The sequence below is a fragment of the Bombyx mandarina genome, chromosome 23 (assembly GCF_030267445.1).
Source record: "Bombyx mandarina strain Sakado chromosome 23, ASM3026744v2".
Taxonomy (NCBI): Eukaryota; Metazoa; Arthropoda; class Insecta; order Lepidoptera; family Bombycidae; genus Bombyx; species Bombyx mandarina.
In genome coordinates, this window is record NC_143229.1 from 18,762,174 (window position 1) to 18,780,343 (window position 18,170).

General features: G+C 40.3%; 1 protein-coding gene across 1 annotated transcript in view; it reads right to left on the minus strand.

Annotated features, from left to right (window-relative positions):
* LOC114249789 (lysosome membrane protein 2) overlaps positions 1 to 18,170 on the minus strand; it is a 35,366-nt gene that overhangs the window by 3,827 nt on the left and 13,369 nt on the right. Inside the window, exons 4-11 of the mRNA XM_028183492.2 lie at positions 13,979 to 14,117; positions 11,704 to 11,819; positions 9,081 to 9,180; positions 7,552 to 7,679; positions 3,666 to 3,786; positions 2,389 to 2,536; positions 1,150 to 1,300; positions 136 to 232 (exon numbers count right to left, since the gene is read on the minus strand). Coding sequence (XP_028039293.2) covers positions 136 to 232; positions 1,150 to 1,300; positions 2,389 to 2,536; positions 3,666 to 3,786; positions 7,552 to 7,679; positions 9,081 to 9,180; positions 11,704 to 11,819; positions 13,979 to 14,117 — 1,000 coding nt within the window. The remainder of the gene's footprint in view (positions 1 to 135; positions 233 to 1,149; positions 1,301 to 2,388; positions 2,537 to 3,665; positions 3,787 to 7,551; positions 7,680 to 9,080; positions 9,181 to 11,703; positions 11,820 to 13,978; positions 14,118 to 18,170) is intronic.

Consider the following 18,170-nt stretch of genomic DNA (forward strand, 5'->3'; position numbering starts at 1 on the left):
AAAAGAATTCGATAACAACAACTACGAAAACGCAAAGTGCAGTGGGATTTTAAGACCTGAAGTCGGTATGCGTCATCATAGAAAAATCTTTCACATTTGCGCTTAGATTTTAAGAATAGTTCGTAACCGTATTACCATTTCGATCCAAGCGATGGGTAGTATAAGTCCTTGATCCAGGAAGTGTAAATTGGAGAAATAGTTCGTCTTCCTCACTTGGATGTTCAGTTGAAGACTGAAAGCACAGGATAAAGGATATTAAACATAACTGAAAATAACATATTACGCCGGACTTTAGAAGTAATTGTGTTAGTCATTCAGCTCAGAACCTCCGTGTTCTTGCTTAGTTTCATGAAAGAGCTCACAGCCCACCTGGTGTTAAGTGGTTACTGGAGCTCATAGACATTTACCACGTAAATGCACCACCCACCTTGAGACATAAGTTCTAAGGTCTCAGTATAGTTACAACGGCTGCCTCACCCTTCAAACCGAAACGCATTACTGCTTCACGGCAGAAATAGGCGGGGTGGTGGTACCTACCCGTGCGGACTCACAAGAGGTCATACCACCAGTAAAAAATTCGTGATAATATTTGAAGAATCGCTGAAATTTACGTAAACTTGACACAGAGAGTGGATATATCTTTTTGAAAGCTTTAGAATTGAAATGTGTCTAACGAGAAGACGGTGTATGTACCAAACAATTCCTGGTACTTGAGACATATCGCACACGAAGAAGGACAAGTGGACTTACTATTTTTATAAATTAATTATTACCTTTAGGTAATAACTGGTAATAATAGGTAATAACTTTTTGCAATCTGGAATCAAACTGGCACACGTGGTATCACAGATCACTCAGCACTAGACCAAATAAGCCAATTTTACTGGTGGTAGGACGTCTTGTGAGTCCGCACGGGTAGGTACCACCACCCTACCTATTTTTGCCTTGAAGCAGTAACGCGTTCCGGCTTGAACAGTGTGGCTGCACTGTAAAACTGAGACTTAGGGCTCATGTCTCATAGTTCGTAGCGGTATTTGCGTTGTTGATGTCTAAGGGCTCCTGTAACCACTTTAACCCGGTTAAGTATTAAAAAATAACCTAATTAACCGAAGTATTGTTGATCAGATAGCATACACTTCGAAGTTTTACCTGCTTTTCCCTTTCAGTGCAATGCCAAGTGTTGGGTGTATGTCCAGATAGCTGATATGTTTCAATGGATCTGGATGGAGACCACTGATCCGGTCTAACAGGAAAGGGTCTCCTAGGTTGAAGTGGGGAAATGACACCAACGCTGGAGCTCCTGTGGGAGAGAACGGAGATACATTGTAGAAGTTACACTTTTTCCAGTAGAAGGTTGCAGTAGGATTAATCAAAATGGCGATTTCGTGTATCAGACATTCTACATTCTTCATACGTATATATTATAGAATACGAACATATGCGGCTTGTGTATACCCCTGGCATTGCTGATGTCCACAAGCCACGGGGATTTCTTACCATCAGATGATTCAGTTTATTCATATTCAGAATAAAGCCGTTTGTTACGCCATTGTTTTACCTAACTGGGAATGGAAAGCATGAACCCCATTTCAGCTTTTTTCCCTGCCTATTTACCGGTAGCCTAAGCCGCTATTACAGCTACGCGTGGGTAGGTGAGCTCACGGGCTCGACCTGAGAGGATTTGCTAACACTAGCCCTAGCAAGAGCAGCGCTTAGCTGAATCTACCACCTTTGATCCTTTGATTGTCGTGTAGGTCACCGGTGCCCTACGTGTCGCATTGAAGTAATTATGTCAGTTTCTGTTACTAAGAGCCTGAATTGCCTAACTCTGTCTTGTTTTGAAGTGAAACTTCTTTAGAATCGTTGTGATTTTAAACTCGATGAAACGAAAAAATAAGTCCATAGAGACACAAACACATAAATGTATAGGATTCAGCCGGCGAGAGAATGAGATAGAACACATTAGACGTTCTCGGTCTCCTCTTTGTGCGACTCTTCGTAGCATCCCCACTATCGTCCACTAAACATTGTCCATATGTATGCTCCTGTGTAGTGGGATAGTCAGTATATCTAGTTATATCTTATTTATAAGCTTCACTTCTACCGTGTGTGACTTGCACACACACACACACACTTTTTTTAATGTATGTTGTATTATTTTAGGTCTCTTAGAAATAGTTTCATTCTAAGTATCTTCGGATTCGTCTTCCCCAGAGTCTACTAGATAGTCTAAGTAACAGTACGCTTTTTTTACAATAAAATCATTTTTTCTTACACTATTTTTAAATTATTAAAATTTATTTTCTATTTTTTACTTGGATTTTCTATAAAAGCGTATTTTGTTAGTTTTTTTGAACTATTATTTATAATGAGTAAGTACAAGCTTACCCATGGTACAGTCGGTAACGTTTATGACTCCTTTCGGGGGGCACGTCGCTGTATCGATCTCACAGTAGCACTGGTTGGCCGGATTGTGTTTGGCGTCATCGAAAACATTCACCGGCATCTTGTAGCGTAATAATTTAACGCCATACGTCTGAAAACAGCAGATATGTAATTATACTGAGACCTTAGAACTTATATCTCAAGATGCGTGGCGCATTTACGTTGAAGATGTCTATGGGTTCCAGTAACCACTTATCACCAGGTGGGCTGTGAGCTCGTCCACTCATCTAAGCAATAAAAAAATAAATATAGCATTTAGCGTTTAAAATGCTTAAAGCGGTTAACGAATAAAACGTTATTTTAATTAAGCTGTGGAACGCTTTTTTTGCTCATAGACATTAGTTTAATTTCGCTTTTTTTGATAATGTTACTGGATACAGTGCATAATGTTTTTATTGTTGCTGTTTTTATTATTGTTGTTGTATTGTTTTTCTTCATCTTCGATGGACGATTTTAGAAGTCGCCCTGCGTTTCAGTGTATTCGACAACATGTAATTTAGTCATCTGTCTTAGCGTGCTTTTATTTTTAAGTTTATTAGCGACTAGCGACCCGCCCTCGCTTCGCTTCGGAAACATTAAAACACACATGAAACCAAAAAAAATAAATATAAAAAAAATTAAAAAAAGTAGCCTATGTTCATCAGGGATAATGTCGGCATCTAATGGAAAAAGAATTTTTCAAATCGGTCCAGTAGTTTGGGAGCCTATTCGAAATAAACAAACAAACAAATCTTTCCTCTTTATAATATTAGTATAGATAGGGTGTATTGAGGGATCGCATTGTTAGGTACAATATCCCTATATCTGTTACGAAACAGTTTGAACGATCCTTCAGCGGTTTCACTATAGAAAATCACGTTGGCTGATGTCTATGAGTTCCGGTGAGCATTTAACACGCAGGCGGACCACGACTTAGTTCATCCGGCTAAGTTATAAAAAGAAAAGATATTGTCGGCAAATATAGTCTAGAAATGAAGCAATCGGAATGGTTCGATTAGTAACTCTTGACAATTGTCTTATCAATTTTGTTCTGAGGAGTTTAGCTGCAATCATGTTTGTCTATGGACTCTAGTAAGCTCTATGATGGTTCTATGAGGTTATCCGGTAGTCATCTCTAGTCAAAAACGAAAATAGGGCCAAATAAGACCAAAGTCATCCAAGTCAGACCGAATCAGATCAAGTCAAATCAAATTCGGTGTAGTTCCCTAAAATAAATTTACCTCAACTTCCTTTTCAAATCTGAACGGCAATCGTCGGCAAAGTTGAGGATAAAATACGTATAGAGTCTTATTCTTGTCCAGTTGCGACGGAGGGAATATAGAGCCGTCTGTCGCTTCTAAGCTGAAAAGAGATATTTAATGTAAGTTAGCATCATCATTCTCCTGCCTTTCTCCCAGTCACTTGGGGTCGGCGCAACATGTTTTCTCCTTCCATACTCCTCTATAACTGCTGGTAGGACCTCTTGTGAGTCCGCACGGGTAGGTACCACCACCCCGCCTATTTCTGCCGTGAAGCAGCAATGCGTTTCGGTTTGAAGGGTGGGGTAGCCGTTGTAACTATACTGAGATCTAAGAACTTATATCTCAAGGTGGGTGGCGCATTTACGCTGTAGATCTCTATGGGCTCCAGTGACCACTTAACATCAGGTGGGTTGTGAGCTAGTCCACACATCTAAGCAATAAAAAAAAACATATACCATTTCTTCACTCGTAAGTTAGAATAACAGTAGCTTATTTATTGTAGAAAAAAGGATTGCCATTCTGTCTGTCGTAAGGAAATGATGGGCGGGTCGTTGATTGATCCAAAAATTTTTGGTTTTTAAGACAGTTATTACGCAAATTATAATTTTGCGGATTTGATTTTTATTACACGATGTTATTCCTTCACCTTGAACGGTTGTTAACTACGTTTCAAATCAAAGATTTCAAAATTCGTTGATTGTAAATGAGCATTTGGCTTAAAACACAAGTATCCGGTCACGGAATGAATTAAAAAAAAAATCACTTAGCGTCACGATAGCACATCATTCGGAACCCAGTTTATCTAGAGCGGAAATACTTTTTGTGAACTATTAACATTGTATGGTCATGGGAGCTTATTTTAAACACGAAAATGTGAATTAATTTGTGATTTTTTTTTCTTTTTTACTGTGTTATTAGCTTAGATATTAAGGCTGTTCATTTTTGGCGGTAAGACAGATGTTGTTCGAACTTATTGGTGTTTGTCTTGATTTTTTTTTTTCGCGTGCAAAATTAAAAGTATAATTCAAGAATTTCGCGCGCATTTTGGTATCGAGTCGAAGTGTAGTCTTACAAGTGTGAAGCGTCGGAAAGAAAACCGCAATCAATTCCTAGCCCCAAAGAAATTTAACATTTCAATATAATGTATTGTGATATAACTAACGTATATGTTAGTTAGCTTATGCGTGTGACATGATTATAATCAGTAGGAACGTCTGCAATACTGGGCAATCAAAGATAGCGTCTTGTCGAGCACATTTTGAACTTACATAGTGTTCTTGTGGTATGTTGTGTCATTTTTCGATTGAGATTTCTGACGTGACAACGTCTTATAAACACCGGCTATACGCACGAGAAAGTGTCACGTTCCGCCTGAGCGTGCAAGCGAGAGCGCGGAACAAACGATAGAGAGGCACGATCGGCCCAAGCGTTGGCTTGTGACACATTTATCTGTCTTCTCGCGTGACGTCAGAGCTAACAGTTCGAATATTTCTGCTACTGACGTTATCACGTAAAACTATCGTCCGTAAGCCGACTTTAAAGACAACCTATTTTTTTTTATTCTCACACTAAGTAGATGCGGCTCCACCTTAATGATTAGTACTATTTTTCCTACCTAAGCTTGTGAGCCTTGAGAGGCAATTTCAGCGTAACCTTAACTAGTAGGTGAGCTCACGGGGCTCAAACCTGACAACGTTGCTAACATTAACCCTAGTAAGAGTAGTGCTTCGCAGAATCTACCACCGGATCGGAAACGCTACCCACTGAGAAGGTCCGGCGAGAAACTCAGTGGGATGTGTTTGAGGGTTAATTTACTCGCCGAGCCCTTCGTCGCAAGTGACGGGTTCGACGAGAAGGTTAGTGCTCACAATTACTCAAGAACGTCAGCAATGCTCAAGGCACAGTCAAGTCGCTTCCTTGAAACAAGTTCTTCGCGTAGAATCGTGTCTTAATTTCTTACGTGTCTTTCGCATTAATGTCACACGGTACAAAGCATTGTATTCTTTAGAGGCCTATTCAAAATCTCAGCATGTTTTAGCCAAACAGTTAATTGTTCAAATAATAACGTCTTTCAAACCAATGGAATTAAAATATATAATATGTGTAATATATAGATATAAATACCACAGCTTTATCTATACAGATAAACTATTGACATCTTACACACTACGACCGTGTTAATGAAATCAAAATGAATCTGTACTGAATTAAAATCTTTTTGTATGGTTGAAACGTTTGAAGCGTTGTCCAAACGCTGTATTGCTGACGTCCATGGGCGATGGTAACCACTCACCATCTGGTGGGCCGTATGCTCGTCTACCTATAAGGGCAATAACAAAAAAATGCTATATAGTTCTGTAAGGTTCTTGGAAAACGTAAACAGAATTCCACGGTGTTGGAAATATATATTTATTTTTTATATTTTTATTGTTTAGATGGGTGGACGAGCTCACAGCCCACCTGGTGTTAAGTGGTTACTGGAGCCCATAGACATCTACAACGTAAAAGCGCCACCCACCCTGAGATATAAGTTCTAATGTCTCAAGTATAGTTACAACGGATGCCCCACCCTTCAAATCGAAACGCGGCAGAAATAGGCAGGGTGGTAGTACCTACCTGTGCGGACTCTCAAGAGGTCCTACCACCAGTAATGTCATTTCATAAAAGACAAATCTGAGATATCAAGGCTGGTGAAGGATAAAATGTGTCGTCAATAGCAGCTTCCGATGAGCTTTGCTACTTTTAATGTAGTTAAGCTATCGTATCGTACTAATATCGTTCTAATCAATGGTTTCCGGAACTATGGAGACTTCGCGACCTGGAGAAATGACGTTGTCTGTTTTGTTGATGCTGAAAACGGTCGCTTTTGATAGTAAATAGTGACTGCTTTGTGGTAGTGGATAGTGGGTAGTCCACCGGTGCGGATCACGAACTACTACCCCGCCAGGAAGTACTGGTGTGATGAGCATCGAATTAAAATAAAATAGATTGTACCGAAATCGCGTAAAAAGCTAGAAAGATAACCGTCAAACAAATATTTATATTTAGGCCATATTCCGTGAGCCCGCAATGTAACGAGAATGTCCGAGTTGATTTTAAATTATATTATATTACATTACGTATTATACGAAAAACGTCAAAAAGACAAGTTTTTTTTTTTATTGCTTAGATATGTGGACGAGCTCACAGCCCACCTGGTGTTAAGTGGTTACTGGAGCCCATAGACATCTACAACGTAAATGCGCCACACATCTTGAGATATAGTTCTAAGGTCTCAGTATAGTCACAACGGCTGCCCCACCCTTCAAACCGAAACGCATTACTGCTTCACGGCAGAAATAGGCGGGGCGGTGGTAACTACCCGTGCGGACTCACAAGAGGTCCTACCACCAGTAAAATTATTATGTATTTGGGATAAATTCGTTGGAAGTCGTCGTGGCCTAAAGGATAAGACGTCCGGTGCATTCGTATCTAGCGATGCAACGGTGTTCCAATCCCGCAGGCGGTATTACCAATTTTTCTAATGAAATACGTATTTGACGAATGTTCACAAATTGACTTCCACGGTGAAGGAATAACATCGTGTAATAAAAATGAAATCCGCAAAATTTGTAATTTACGTAATGACTGGTGGTAGGACGTCTTGTGAGTCCGCACGGGTAGGTACCATCACCCCGCTTATTTCTGCCGTGAAGCAGTAATGCGTTTCGGTTTGTAGGGTGGGGCAGCGTTGTAACTATACTGGGGCCTTAGAACTTTATGTTTATGGGCTTCAGTAACCACTTAACATCAGGAGGGCTGTGAGCTCGTCCACCCATCTATGGAATAAAAAAAATTATCATAAGGAGGTAGGTTTTATATTTACCTGTTACACTCAGGGCTTCCCCAATAAGTTAAATGGTCTCTTCCATCAAACTTTTCGATGATATTCATCCGATCTATATTCTTTTCGCCAGTGTTGATTGTGTAGCGGTCAGACAGTGTTCTGTTTTTCTGTAAATAGTAAATAATTTTTAGAACGAAGTTCCTTATGGGACGATGTGGAGCGGTACCCTAACTGCAAAAAAAAGTCCGTAACGTAAGATTTTTATTAGTAATGCACAGAGTGTACGACTTAACTTTTTAATTATTACTGTAACTTAAATTTGTTAATAACGTACAAAAAATAACATATTTGTTATCATTCATTGACCACTTTCACAGAGGGTTCGTTTGCACAATACACTAATTATTATTCTTATGCTAACAACCGTGAATGAAGTGTACCACAATAAGTTCGCATGTTACCGAATGACCGTGGGTTGTTGCGAAACCTCCAGTTTTATTATCTTTATACCTCGAATAGAACTTAAAATTAATATTTTTATAATAAGGAACTTCGTTCCTATTCGGTGACCCACGATCTCCACGATGTCGACACATCTTTTTTTTTTGTTTTTTTTTTTTTTTTTTTTTTTATTGCCCTTGTAGGCAGACGAGCATACGGCCCACCTGATGGTTAGTGGTTACCGTCGCCCATGGACTTCAGCAATGCCAGGGGCAGAGCCAAGCCGCTGCCTACCGCTTAATACTCTCCACAAGCCTCGTTTGAAGAAGGACATGTCATAGCGCTCAGGAAACACCGTGGAGGGGAGCTCATTCCATAGCCGGATGGTACGTGGCAAAAAAGATCTCTGGAAACGCACTGTGGATGACCGCAGTGGCTCCAGGTAGTATGGATGAACTCTACTCCGGTGGCGGGCGGTGCGATGGTAAAAACGAGATGCCGGTATCATCTCGAACAACTCCTCAGAGCACTCCCCATGGAACATACGGTACAAAATACAGAGGGAACCGAAGTGTGGTAGGGACATGTGATGCGTAGAGAGAAGATGCATGTGACTAGGAGATGTATGGAAATGGTAGTGCAAGGTAGAGGAGGAAGAGGTCGACCGAAGAAGACATGGAAGGAGTGGGTGAATGACGATATGAGAGAGAGAGGAGTGAGTGTTGAGATGACGGCTGATAGAAGAGAATGATAGTGAGATAGTAAAGAATATTTTAGATAATTTTTTTGCACCTTGGGTTACATTATTGGAGTTTTAGTAAGGATCCCTAATTTTTTTCAAAAAAGATTATAGCCTATGTCACTTGGGAATAGTTTAGCTTCCAAACAGTGAACAGTTTTTCAAATCGGTTCAGTAGTTTCGGAGCCTATACAATACGAACAAACAAACAAATCTTTCCTCTTTATAATATTAGTATAGATTATAATATTAGTATAGAAGTATAGATAAGCATGTTGAAGAGATCCTATATGAGAGGTTCGTCGTCGCGGCAGAAGTGGGCGGAGCGGTGGTACCACAAGGCATCGTACGAGCAGCGTCTAATATAAATTATTGTTTTTAAACTCACACCGGCCAGTAGTCCGAACTCCTTGAATTTCCACTGGTTGATGAAGGAGAGGAATGGAATCGCTATGTTTATGATGCTGTCGTCATATCCCCACAGAAACCTGGACAAAATAATAAAAAGCTTTTTGTTTGTGTTTTTATAGTCTAGAACACAGATTCCCAAACAGTTTCTTAAAAGTATTACTGGTGGTAGGACGTCCTGTGAGTCCGCACGGGTAGGTACCACCGCCCCGCTTATTTCTGCCGTGAAGCAGTAATGCGTTTCGGTTTGAAGGGTGTGGCAGCCGTCGTAATTATACTGAGACCTTAGAACCTATATCTCTTGGTGGGTGGCGGCATTTACGTTGTAGATGTCTATGGGCTTCAGTAACTACTTAACACCAGGTGGGCTGTGAGCTCGTCCACCGATGTAACAAAAAAAAAGTTAGCCTAGCGGTAGGCAGCGGCTTGGCTCTGCCTCTGGCATTGTTGAAGTCCATGGGCGACGGTAACCACTCACCATCAGGTGGGCCGTATGCTCGTCTGCCTACAAGGGCAATAAAAAAAAATAGCCCTTTTCTTAATCGAACTGAAAACTCAGAGCCCGAGTGGCAAATTACTTCACAAAATCCAATCTCTAGTTTTCTTTCTATCTCTTATTAACACAAAATATTAACGAATCCAAAAGTTTTGCAGTTGGTTAAGTTAGTATGAACTTGACATCATTTTCTAATCAAAATTTAACAAAACAGATATACATTAAAGTTCAATGTGCATAAAATGTAATTAATAATTATTACTACAAATTATGTAAACATAATTAGTATTAGTTAGTATATATTAGGAGGTAATTATTAAAAAAAAAACAATGTATCTTGAGAGAATTAAATACGTTATTTAGTAGGGGTCTATTTTGAGACCATGTCAATCTTCAAAATCAGTTTTCTTTTATTTCGAACGCACCACTTTTAGGTTACTTGCCAATTAATAGAGTCGTAAGAAACTTTCACAATATCATCGACAATGACAAATTAAACATTTTTGTGTCACCGCAGTGACTTATACGATAAACCCGCCATTGCCTTATAACGTGAACAAACATTTTAATTGGATTAAAAACAAAATGTCGCAGCTGTAAAAGGTAAACTCCAAGACAATACCATTTAATCAATTAAATTAATTGAATTATTCTGCGCCGCATTATGTTTGTATAGGAATGTCGCGAGAACGACTTCAAAGGGAGATGACGCAATAATTAATAAGAAAAATTCGAAAGAACTAGAGGTCCCGCAGTAGTCGGAATTCGACTATAATTAATTGGAATTGTAAATTTGTACACTATTACGATTGTGTTTTATACTTCTATAATCACAAATTTCGCCAAGGCTACACTATAAAAAAATATTTATAAAGACAAACAATATTTAATCTATTCTCAATGTGACCGAGGACGTCAAGAACAAAAGTTTGACAATAAATAGTATGTATGCGTGTGTGCGTCAAATACATGGTACGTAGTGTGCGTAATGTTTTCTTTATTGATTTAATGTATCTTTTATGCATTATTTTAATAAAATATTAGCATTGTGCACTTCTTCTCTATATTCTCTATAAGTGTGGAAAATTTCATATTCCTCCGTCGGTGCAATTTTCGTAAAAAGGGATACAAAGTTTGTGCTTCACGTATTAATATATAGATTTTAGTATGTCGTCGTTGTCAAACTAGAATCTGCTTTGTGCACGTTTTGAGATTTTTACTTTTTGACCTTTTCGTATAGTTCACAGCCCTATCTACCCTATAAAATAAAAACTGTTATGTATCTATAGCTTTAATATTTATCTATAGCTTTCATTTGATATAGTTCTTAAAAATTCACCTTCCTAAATATAGTTTTTACTCGTTAATTCAAAATAGAGTTTTTGCAGATTTTGGTTTGACAGTGACGTGTGCTGCTCTTGCTAGGGCTAGTATTTGCAAATTCTCTTAGGTCGAGCCCGTGAGCTCACCTACCCGTCTGCGTGTAGCTGAAATATCCCTAGGCTACCAGTGAATAGGTAGGGAAAATACCCATTGAATTTCAGGCCGAATCTTCTCAGTGGGTCGCGATTCCGATACGGCGGCGATAGATTTTTATTTTTTTGCTTAGATGGGTGGACGAACTCACGGCCCACCTGATGTTAATTAGTTACCGGAGCCCATAGACATCTACAACGTAAATCCCGCCACCTATCTTGAGATATGAGTTCTAAGGTCTTAGTATAGTTACAACGGCTGCCTCACCCTTCAAACCGAAACGCATTACTGCTGCACGGCAGAAATAGGCAGGGCAGTGGTACCTACCTGTGCGGACTCACAACATGTCTTACCGGCAGTAATTACGCAAATTATAATTTTGCGGGTTTGATTTTTACTACACGATGTTATTCCTTCACCGTGGAAGTCAATCGTGAACATTAGTTAAGTACGTATTTCATAAGAAAAATTGTTACCCGCCTGCGGGATTCGAACCCCGGTGCATCGCTACATACGAATGCACCGGACGTCTTAACCTTTAGGCCACGTCGACTTCACTTGTATTGTTTTCTTACGGTCACAAATGCACGTAATTATATTTATAACTGTTCAAGTAAAGTTGTTGACTTACCTGTGCACGGGTAGCTTAGCGAATGGATCGGGGTGATTCGCCCAGTCGAAGGCGGAATTCAATGACATTTGGGCGAATGGGCTTAGATTCATGCCCACCGACATTGAGACCACGCCCTAAAATGAAAAAAAGTTCACAAAATTGTTACAAAACAACAAGAGGGAAGGGGAAAATTGCTAATAATGTTGAAACTTAATTAATATACACGTTTATCATGCAAATGTCGTTAGCGTGATTCAACTGTGAGATTATTTCTACGTCAATAACTGTAGTTAGCTGTAGCTGGGTTTTTTTATTGCTTAGATGGGTGGACGAGCTCACAGTCCAACTAGCGTTTCACTATTCGATATAACGACATTTCTAAAAACGAAGTTTTACCGTAAAATTAGCTTTAATTATGTTAACGTTTCGCCAAAACCAAAAGATAACGCAATAACGACTTCTTGTTATTGCGTTATCTTTTGGTTTTGGCTTAAATATGTTTCTTCGAATATATTTAAGAAAAATTATTGTGTTATTTTGTTACTGTTAAAATTTTATTTGTATATCGATTAAGTCAGCATTGTCCCTTGACCATAAATTTCGATTGCACGCAGTTTTTTTTTTCTAATTGGGATCCCGTGATCATTGAGATCCATAACTGCCTTTGTCTTTCTCTCATTTCTATCGATACGACCATTGGCTTCTTGCTAGGTTAGCTAAGGTGGTAGACATCACGACGTTCACCATTTTACCATGGAGTTTTATCGTGTGCCGCGCTGGTGGTCGATTGGGGAGGCCTAGGTTCAGTAGTGGACAGCAATAGGCTGAGATCATGATCACGATCCTTCGAACAGCACGCTTCATGGAAGTCGTGGTGGCCTAAAGGATAAGACGTCCGGTGCATTCGTATGTAGCGATGCACCGGTGTTCGAATCCGAAGGCGGGTACCAATTTTTCTAATGGAATGCGTACTTAACAAATGTTCACGATTGACTTCCACGGTGAAGGAATAACATCGTGTAATAAAAATCAAACCCGAAAAATTATAATTTGCGTAATTACTGGTGGTGGGACGTGTTGCGGGTTCAAATGGGTAGGTACCACCACCCTGCATATTTCTGCCGTGAAGCAGTAATACGTTTCGGTTTGAGAGTCGGGCAGCCGTTGTAACTATACTGAGACCTTAGAAATTATATCTCAAGGTGGGTGTCGGCACTTACGTTATAGATATCTATGGGCTCCGGTAACCACTTTACACTAGGTGGGCTGTGAGCTCGTCCACCTATCCAAGCAATAAAAACAATACTTCGCAGCGGAAGTGCGCGACAGAGTCCACACGGGTGAGCTCAGAGTGCCACCAGTAAAAGTGAGTGAAACAGCATGTGCTAGTTTCAGTATCTGTTACGAATGCATGTTCAAAACATTGATAAGATAACGCCATTATTAATTTCGCCTATAGTTTAGTTGTTTTCTTCATCACAATGCATACGCAAACTGGCGGTCGTTGTATTTCGAAATTGCCGTGCAAATGTCAGAGGACGCTGTCGAATGGAGTTTTATAACGTATGACGTCATTTGAGGCCAAACGACGAGCCGGCTTTTGAATGTTGATTAGATTTTTCGATACCGCCAAATTCGATCAGGGCAAATACTAGCCAAGCACTGCTTTTGCTGGGATTAGTATTAGTACTAGTAATTAGTAAAATCTATAATGCTCTTGAATATGCCAGAAACTTGAAGTGGAAGGGGGCTGGTCATGTAGCCAGACTTAAGGACCAGAGATAGACTGCAAGAATAACTGTATGGGAAGGGCCACAAGGGAAAAGAAAAAAGGGTCGCCCGATATCAAAATGGGAGGACGATATAAAAGCTATTGCTGGCCCTCGATGGATACAGGTAGCCCAAAATAGAACCAAATGGAAGGACTTTGAGGAGGCCTTCACCATGTTTAATGGGTTCCTGCCAAACATAAGTGAAGAAAATTAAAATTATTATATACCTATTTACTTTGTATTTTAGCAGGAAATAAAAGGGTTTTTATTTTATTTTATTTATTTATTACTAGTGATTAGTACTAGTAAGGTAACTAGTACTAGTAGGTAACTAGTACTAGTAATTAGTACTAGTAACTAGTACTAATTAGTGCTAGGTATTAGTACTAGTGATTAGTACTAGTAATTAGTACTAAAGTTCTCTCAGGTTCAGCCCGTGAGCTCACCTTAAGGTCCGCGCGTAATTGGAGTATCCCTTTAAGTTACCAGCGATTATTAAAGACAAAAAAATATCTACTCACCAGCAGCGGGAGGTTCGGTACGAAGACCTGGTCGTAATACGCGCCGTTCGTCTTCTCAGGAATATAACGGAAATTGTTTAGCTCCTGGAAGCTCAGCTGGTCGCCATCGAATTCAACGTTAACCCTATCTAACTCTTGGCTGCAAAGAAATAATATAATAAGATTTTAATGTAACTAGTCGTCGCCTAGTAGTCGAAATTCGACTATAATTAGTTGAAATTATAAGTTTGTACATTATTATGATTCTGTTGTCAAAGACTTTTATAATCACAGATTTCGCCAAGACTACACTTTAGACAAATATTAATAAAGACAAACAATATTACTCTATTCTCAATTTGACCACAGACTTTAAGCAATAAGAAATAAAAGCAATAAAAAAAAAATTTAAAAAAATTTACAATAAACAAATAGTATGCATGCGTGTGTGTGTCAAATACATGGTAGTGTGTGTAATGTTTTTTTTATTGATTTAATGTATTTATTATGCATAATTTAAAAAAAAAATTAGCATTCTGCACTCCTTCTCTATATTCTCTATAAGTGTGGGAAATTTCATACTCTTCCGTCCGCGCAGTTTCCGTAAAAATGGGTACAAAGTTTTTGCTTCACGTATTGATATTAGTCCTCCTCTTCACGCCGTTTCCTCACTACTGAGGGCCGTGACCGTCATGTTTCAACAGGATTTTGCTTTTTGTGATGTCCCTTCAACGCTTCCAATCATTGGCCGCGTCTTAGAAGGTCTTAGGATTATTGAGATGTAAGTTCTAAGATTTCAGTATAGTTACAACGGCTGCTCCACCCTTCAAACCGAAACGCATTATTGCTTCACGGCAGAAATAGGTGGGGTGGTGGTACCTACTCGTGCAGATGGTATATCTCTCTTAGCATTGGGTGGAAACAGGTTGAGGAAGAGAACATCTCACGATCCGACCCTTAACGTTAGGTGTTCCATCGCACAACCCTTTTAAGTGGCAATCATTAAGTATCGCTTTGATTCGCCAATCACAGAATACTTTGCGGGAAAAACCGACGTATTTATTCAATACATTTCCTATGTCATTAGCACCTAATAAATATACGCTTATCTTATAACGCTACGAAGTTATAACTGCTGTTTGTGCTTATATTGGCGTTAGTGCTTTATCGCGTTGGTACTTCAACTTTTGGCATTGGTAATACGGTTCATGAATGGTTTGTGCTCATTTTTTCTTATTACCACCTGAAGGTCCACCTAAGGCAGTGATTAACGGGGTCCATGGACATGACAACATGAATTGCAACCTCCCTCCGAGACCGACCACCCGTCGGTCGGGCGTGGCGCCGCGTGTCTGGTTGTAGTGTTGACCGCGGGAACCCCCCTACACTGATCGGGTTTTGACCCCGGACGGAGATCAGACGTCGGGTGTAAGAGTGCAGGGGAGTCGTTTACTGGGTGGGCCCTAAAATTCCTTGGGCCCGCGGTCTGCTCTCAACACATGCAGATCGTTGAGTGCCACATACCCTGCGCGCCCCCTAGGCGCGGGGACCTCGTAGGAAGTTCGGCCCCCGGCCCGAAAAAAAAAAAAAAAAGAAGCACCCCTAGCGGCAAGCGTATGCGAACGTTCCGACTCCATACAAATTTTAGTTCACTTTTACGCTATCGAGAACGTTAAAAAAAAACTCGCACTAAGCACACTGGTCCATGGTACAACGGCTAGCCTATCTTTCAAACCAATATTAATTGTTGATTGTGGTCTAGTTTACTCGTCCCGCTGATCCTAAACCATCCAACCCCGGATCCCAATGATCGGCACCTTAGTTCTAAAGACCCAGTTATAACTCCGACGATTCCATTGCGCGTCATTCGATAACGTGTTGTTTACATTGCGCTCATAGTTTGAATGATTACGTGGTTGCTTACCAGAAAATGACGTCACAGTTGTCTGACAGTTTGTCTTGTTTTGACGATTGCAATCGGATTCCTCGTAGATATGATAGATAAATCCTCTATCTTTAAAGCGAACCACGTCATATTTGTAAACTGGACAGTGACGTGGAAGGGACAGTAAATTGATTACTGGTGGCCCGGAGGTCTTTCCAGTTTCACCAGGACAGATAGGCGAGCAAAGGCTCAGTTAGGAGCGGTGGGATTTGCTAACGGATACCCGAGGGCCTCTAAAGACCTAATTCCAAAACAGCTGTTTCGCGAATAAATCTACTACTGGAACGGACATATCAATGAGGGATTAAATTGTGGTTTGAAACAACGGTGAGACGGCATAGGGAACATGCCATTGGATTTCAAGTGTGCGCCTACCGTTGTCGTGGCGTGCAACCCCTTTGACAGGACATAAGACCTACAACGACTAGACACAGACTAAGATAGAGACTTGACAAGAATTTGTTTTTTTTTGTTTTTTATTCTTGATTAGATGTGTGGACGAGGTGTGGACGAGGCCCATCTGGTTCTAAGTGGTTACTGGAGCCCATAGACATCTACAACGTAAATGCGCCACCCACCTTGAGATATAAGTTCTAAGGTCTCAGTATAGTTACAACGGCTGCCACACCCTTCAAACCGAAACGAAATACTTCTTCACGGCAGAAATAGCCAGGGTGGTTATACCTACCCGTGCGGACTCACAAGAGGTCCTACCACCAGTAATTACGCAAAATTAATTAACGCGGGTTTGATTTTTAATAAACGATGTTATTCCTTCACCGTGGAAGTCAATCGTGAACATTTATTAAGTACGTATTTCATTAGAAAAATTGGTACCCGCCTGCGGGATTCGAACACCGTTGCATCGCTACACACGAATGCACCGGACGTCTTATCCTTTAGGCCACGACGACTTCATAGATCGAGAGCATCGTTTTGACATGCGGTGACGTAAATCTCTGCGGGTGGCTGTCGAGTACTACTACCGTCTTATGTAACAATCCGTTTTCGTATCGACAACTCGATACATTTACATTACGAATTCGATAGATTTCCGTGCTTGACGTATTGATGGCGGATTGTTCGCGTTTCGTGCGATAGAGATAGCGCTGGACGAAGCCGTAATTAATCTATTTCACTCTTTCCAAAAGTCGATGTGCAGTATTAATTGTTGGGTGCTGTATCACAGAAGCAAGAATTATACAAAAGCCTGAAGCTCCAATGACACAGTAATGGATTATTTTGGGTGTATTGGGAGCTTTGAAAATTAAATCGTCTAGCTGTGAACAATTACATTATTTCTTTACAATTAATAATAATAATTGCGGATCTTGGACGAGGCCTGTGTCCAACGGTTGACATCTGTGGGCCGATGATGCTGCTAATAATGAATTCAATAAAATACTCGTTAAATCTCTTTGGTTTTTTTTCATGATAACAACACTATCTATCATATTGCGGGCCGTTATCTGAAACGTCGAAATGTGTTCTCGATTTTTCTAACGAAATTATCTAGGACGACAGAAGTAGCCGTTTTCGTGGGACGTGTTTTTCTAATGGTCGGTACTGTTTGGAAACTGCGGTAGGTAGAGGTAAGGGGGTCTTGCATGGAGGGGGGACAAGGTGAAAGTGTCCAGTTGTGGGCAGAAAGCTATCACTAAAAACCCACAAGCCCAGCGCGAGGGTAGCATGTGCTGTGTATGAAGAAATGACGGTACTCTTCTAGTTAGACCCTACATAGATAAAATGTATACCGCGATGGTAATACTAATAATTATTGACGTGATAAAGTTGTAGACAAGGACGACCCGACTGACTCCTCCGAATCGAAATTTACTTTTTTATTTAGACACTCCTCAAAGGAGTAGGACCTACCTTGTATCTCAAATGAATCTCAGCATGATCATCACGCAATTAAAGCCGTATAATACTGGCGGTAGGACCTTTTGTGAGTCCGCATGGGTAGGTACCACCGCCCTGCCTATTACAGCTGTGAAGCAGTAATGCGTTTCGGATTGAAGGGCGGGGCAGCCGTTGTAACTAATCTCAGACCTTAGAACTTATATCTTAAGGTGGGTGGCGGCATTTACGTTGTAGATGTCTATGGACTTTAGTGACCACTTAACACCAGGTTGGATGTGAGCTCGCCTATCCATCTAAGCAATAATAATAAAAAAATACGCAGGAGCCGGTTACCATCGATGCCCTAGACGCGTCATTACAAATCCACCCGATTCACCAATACCGTCAATAGCAGATCTACCATTA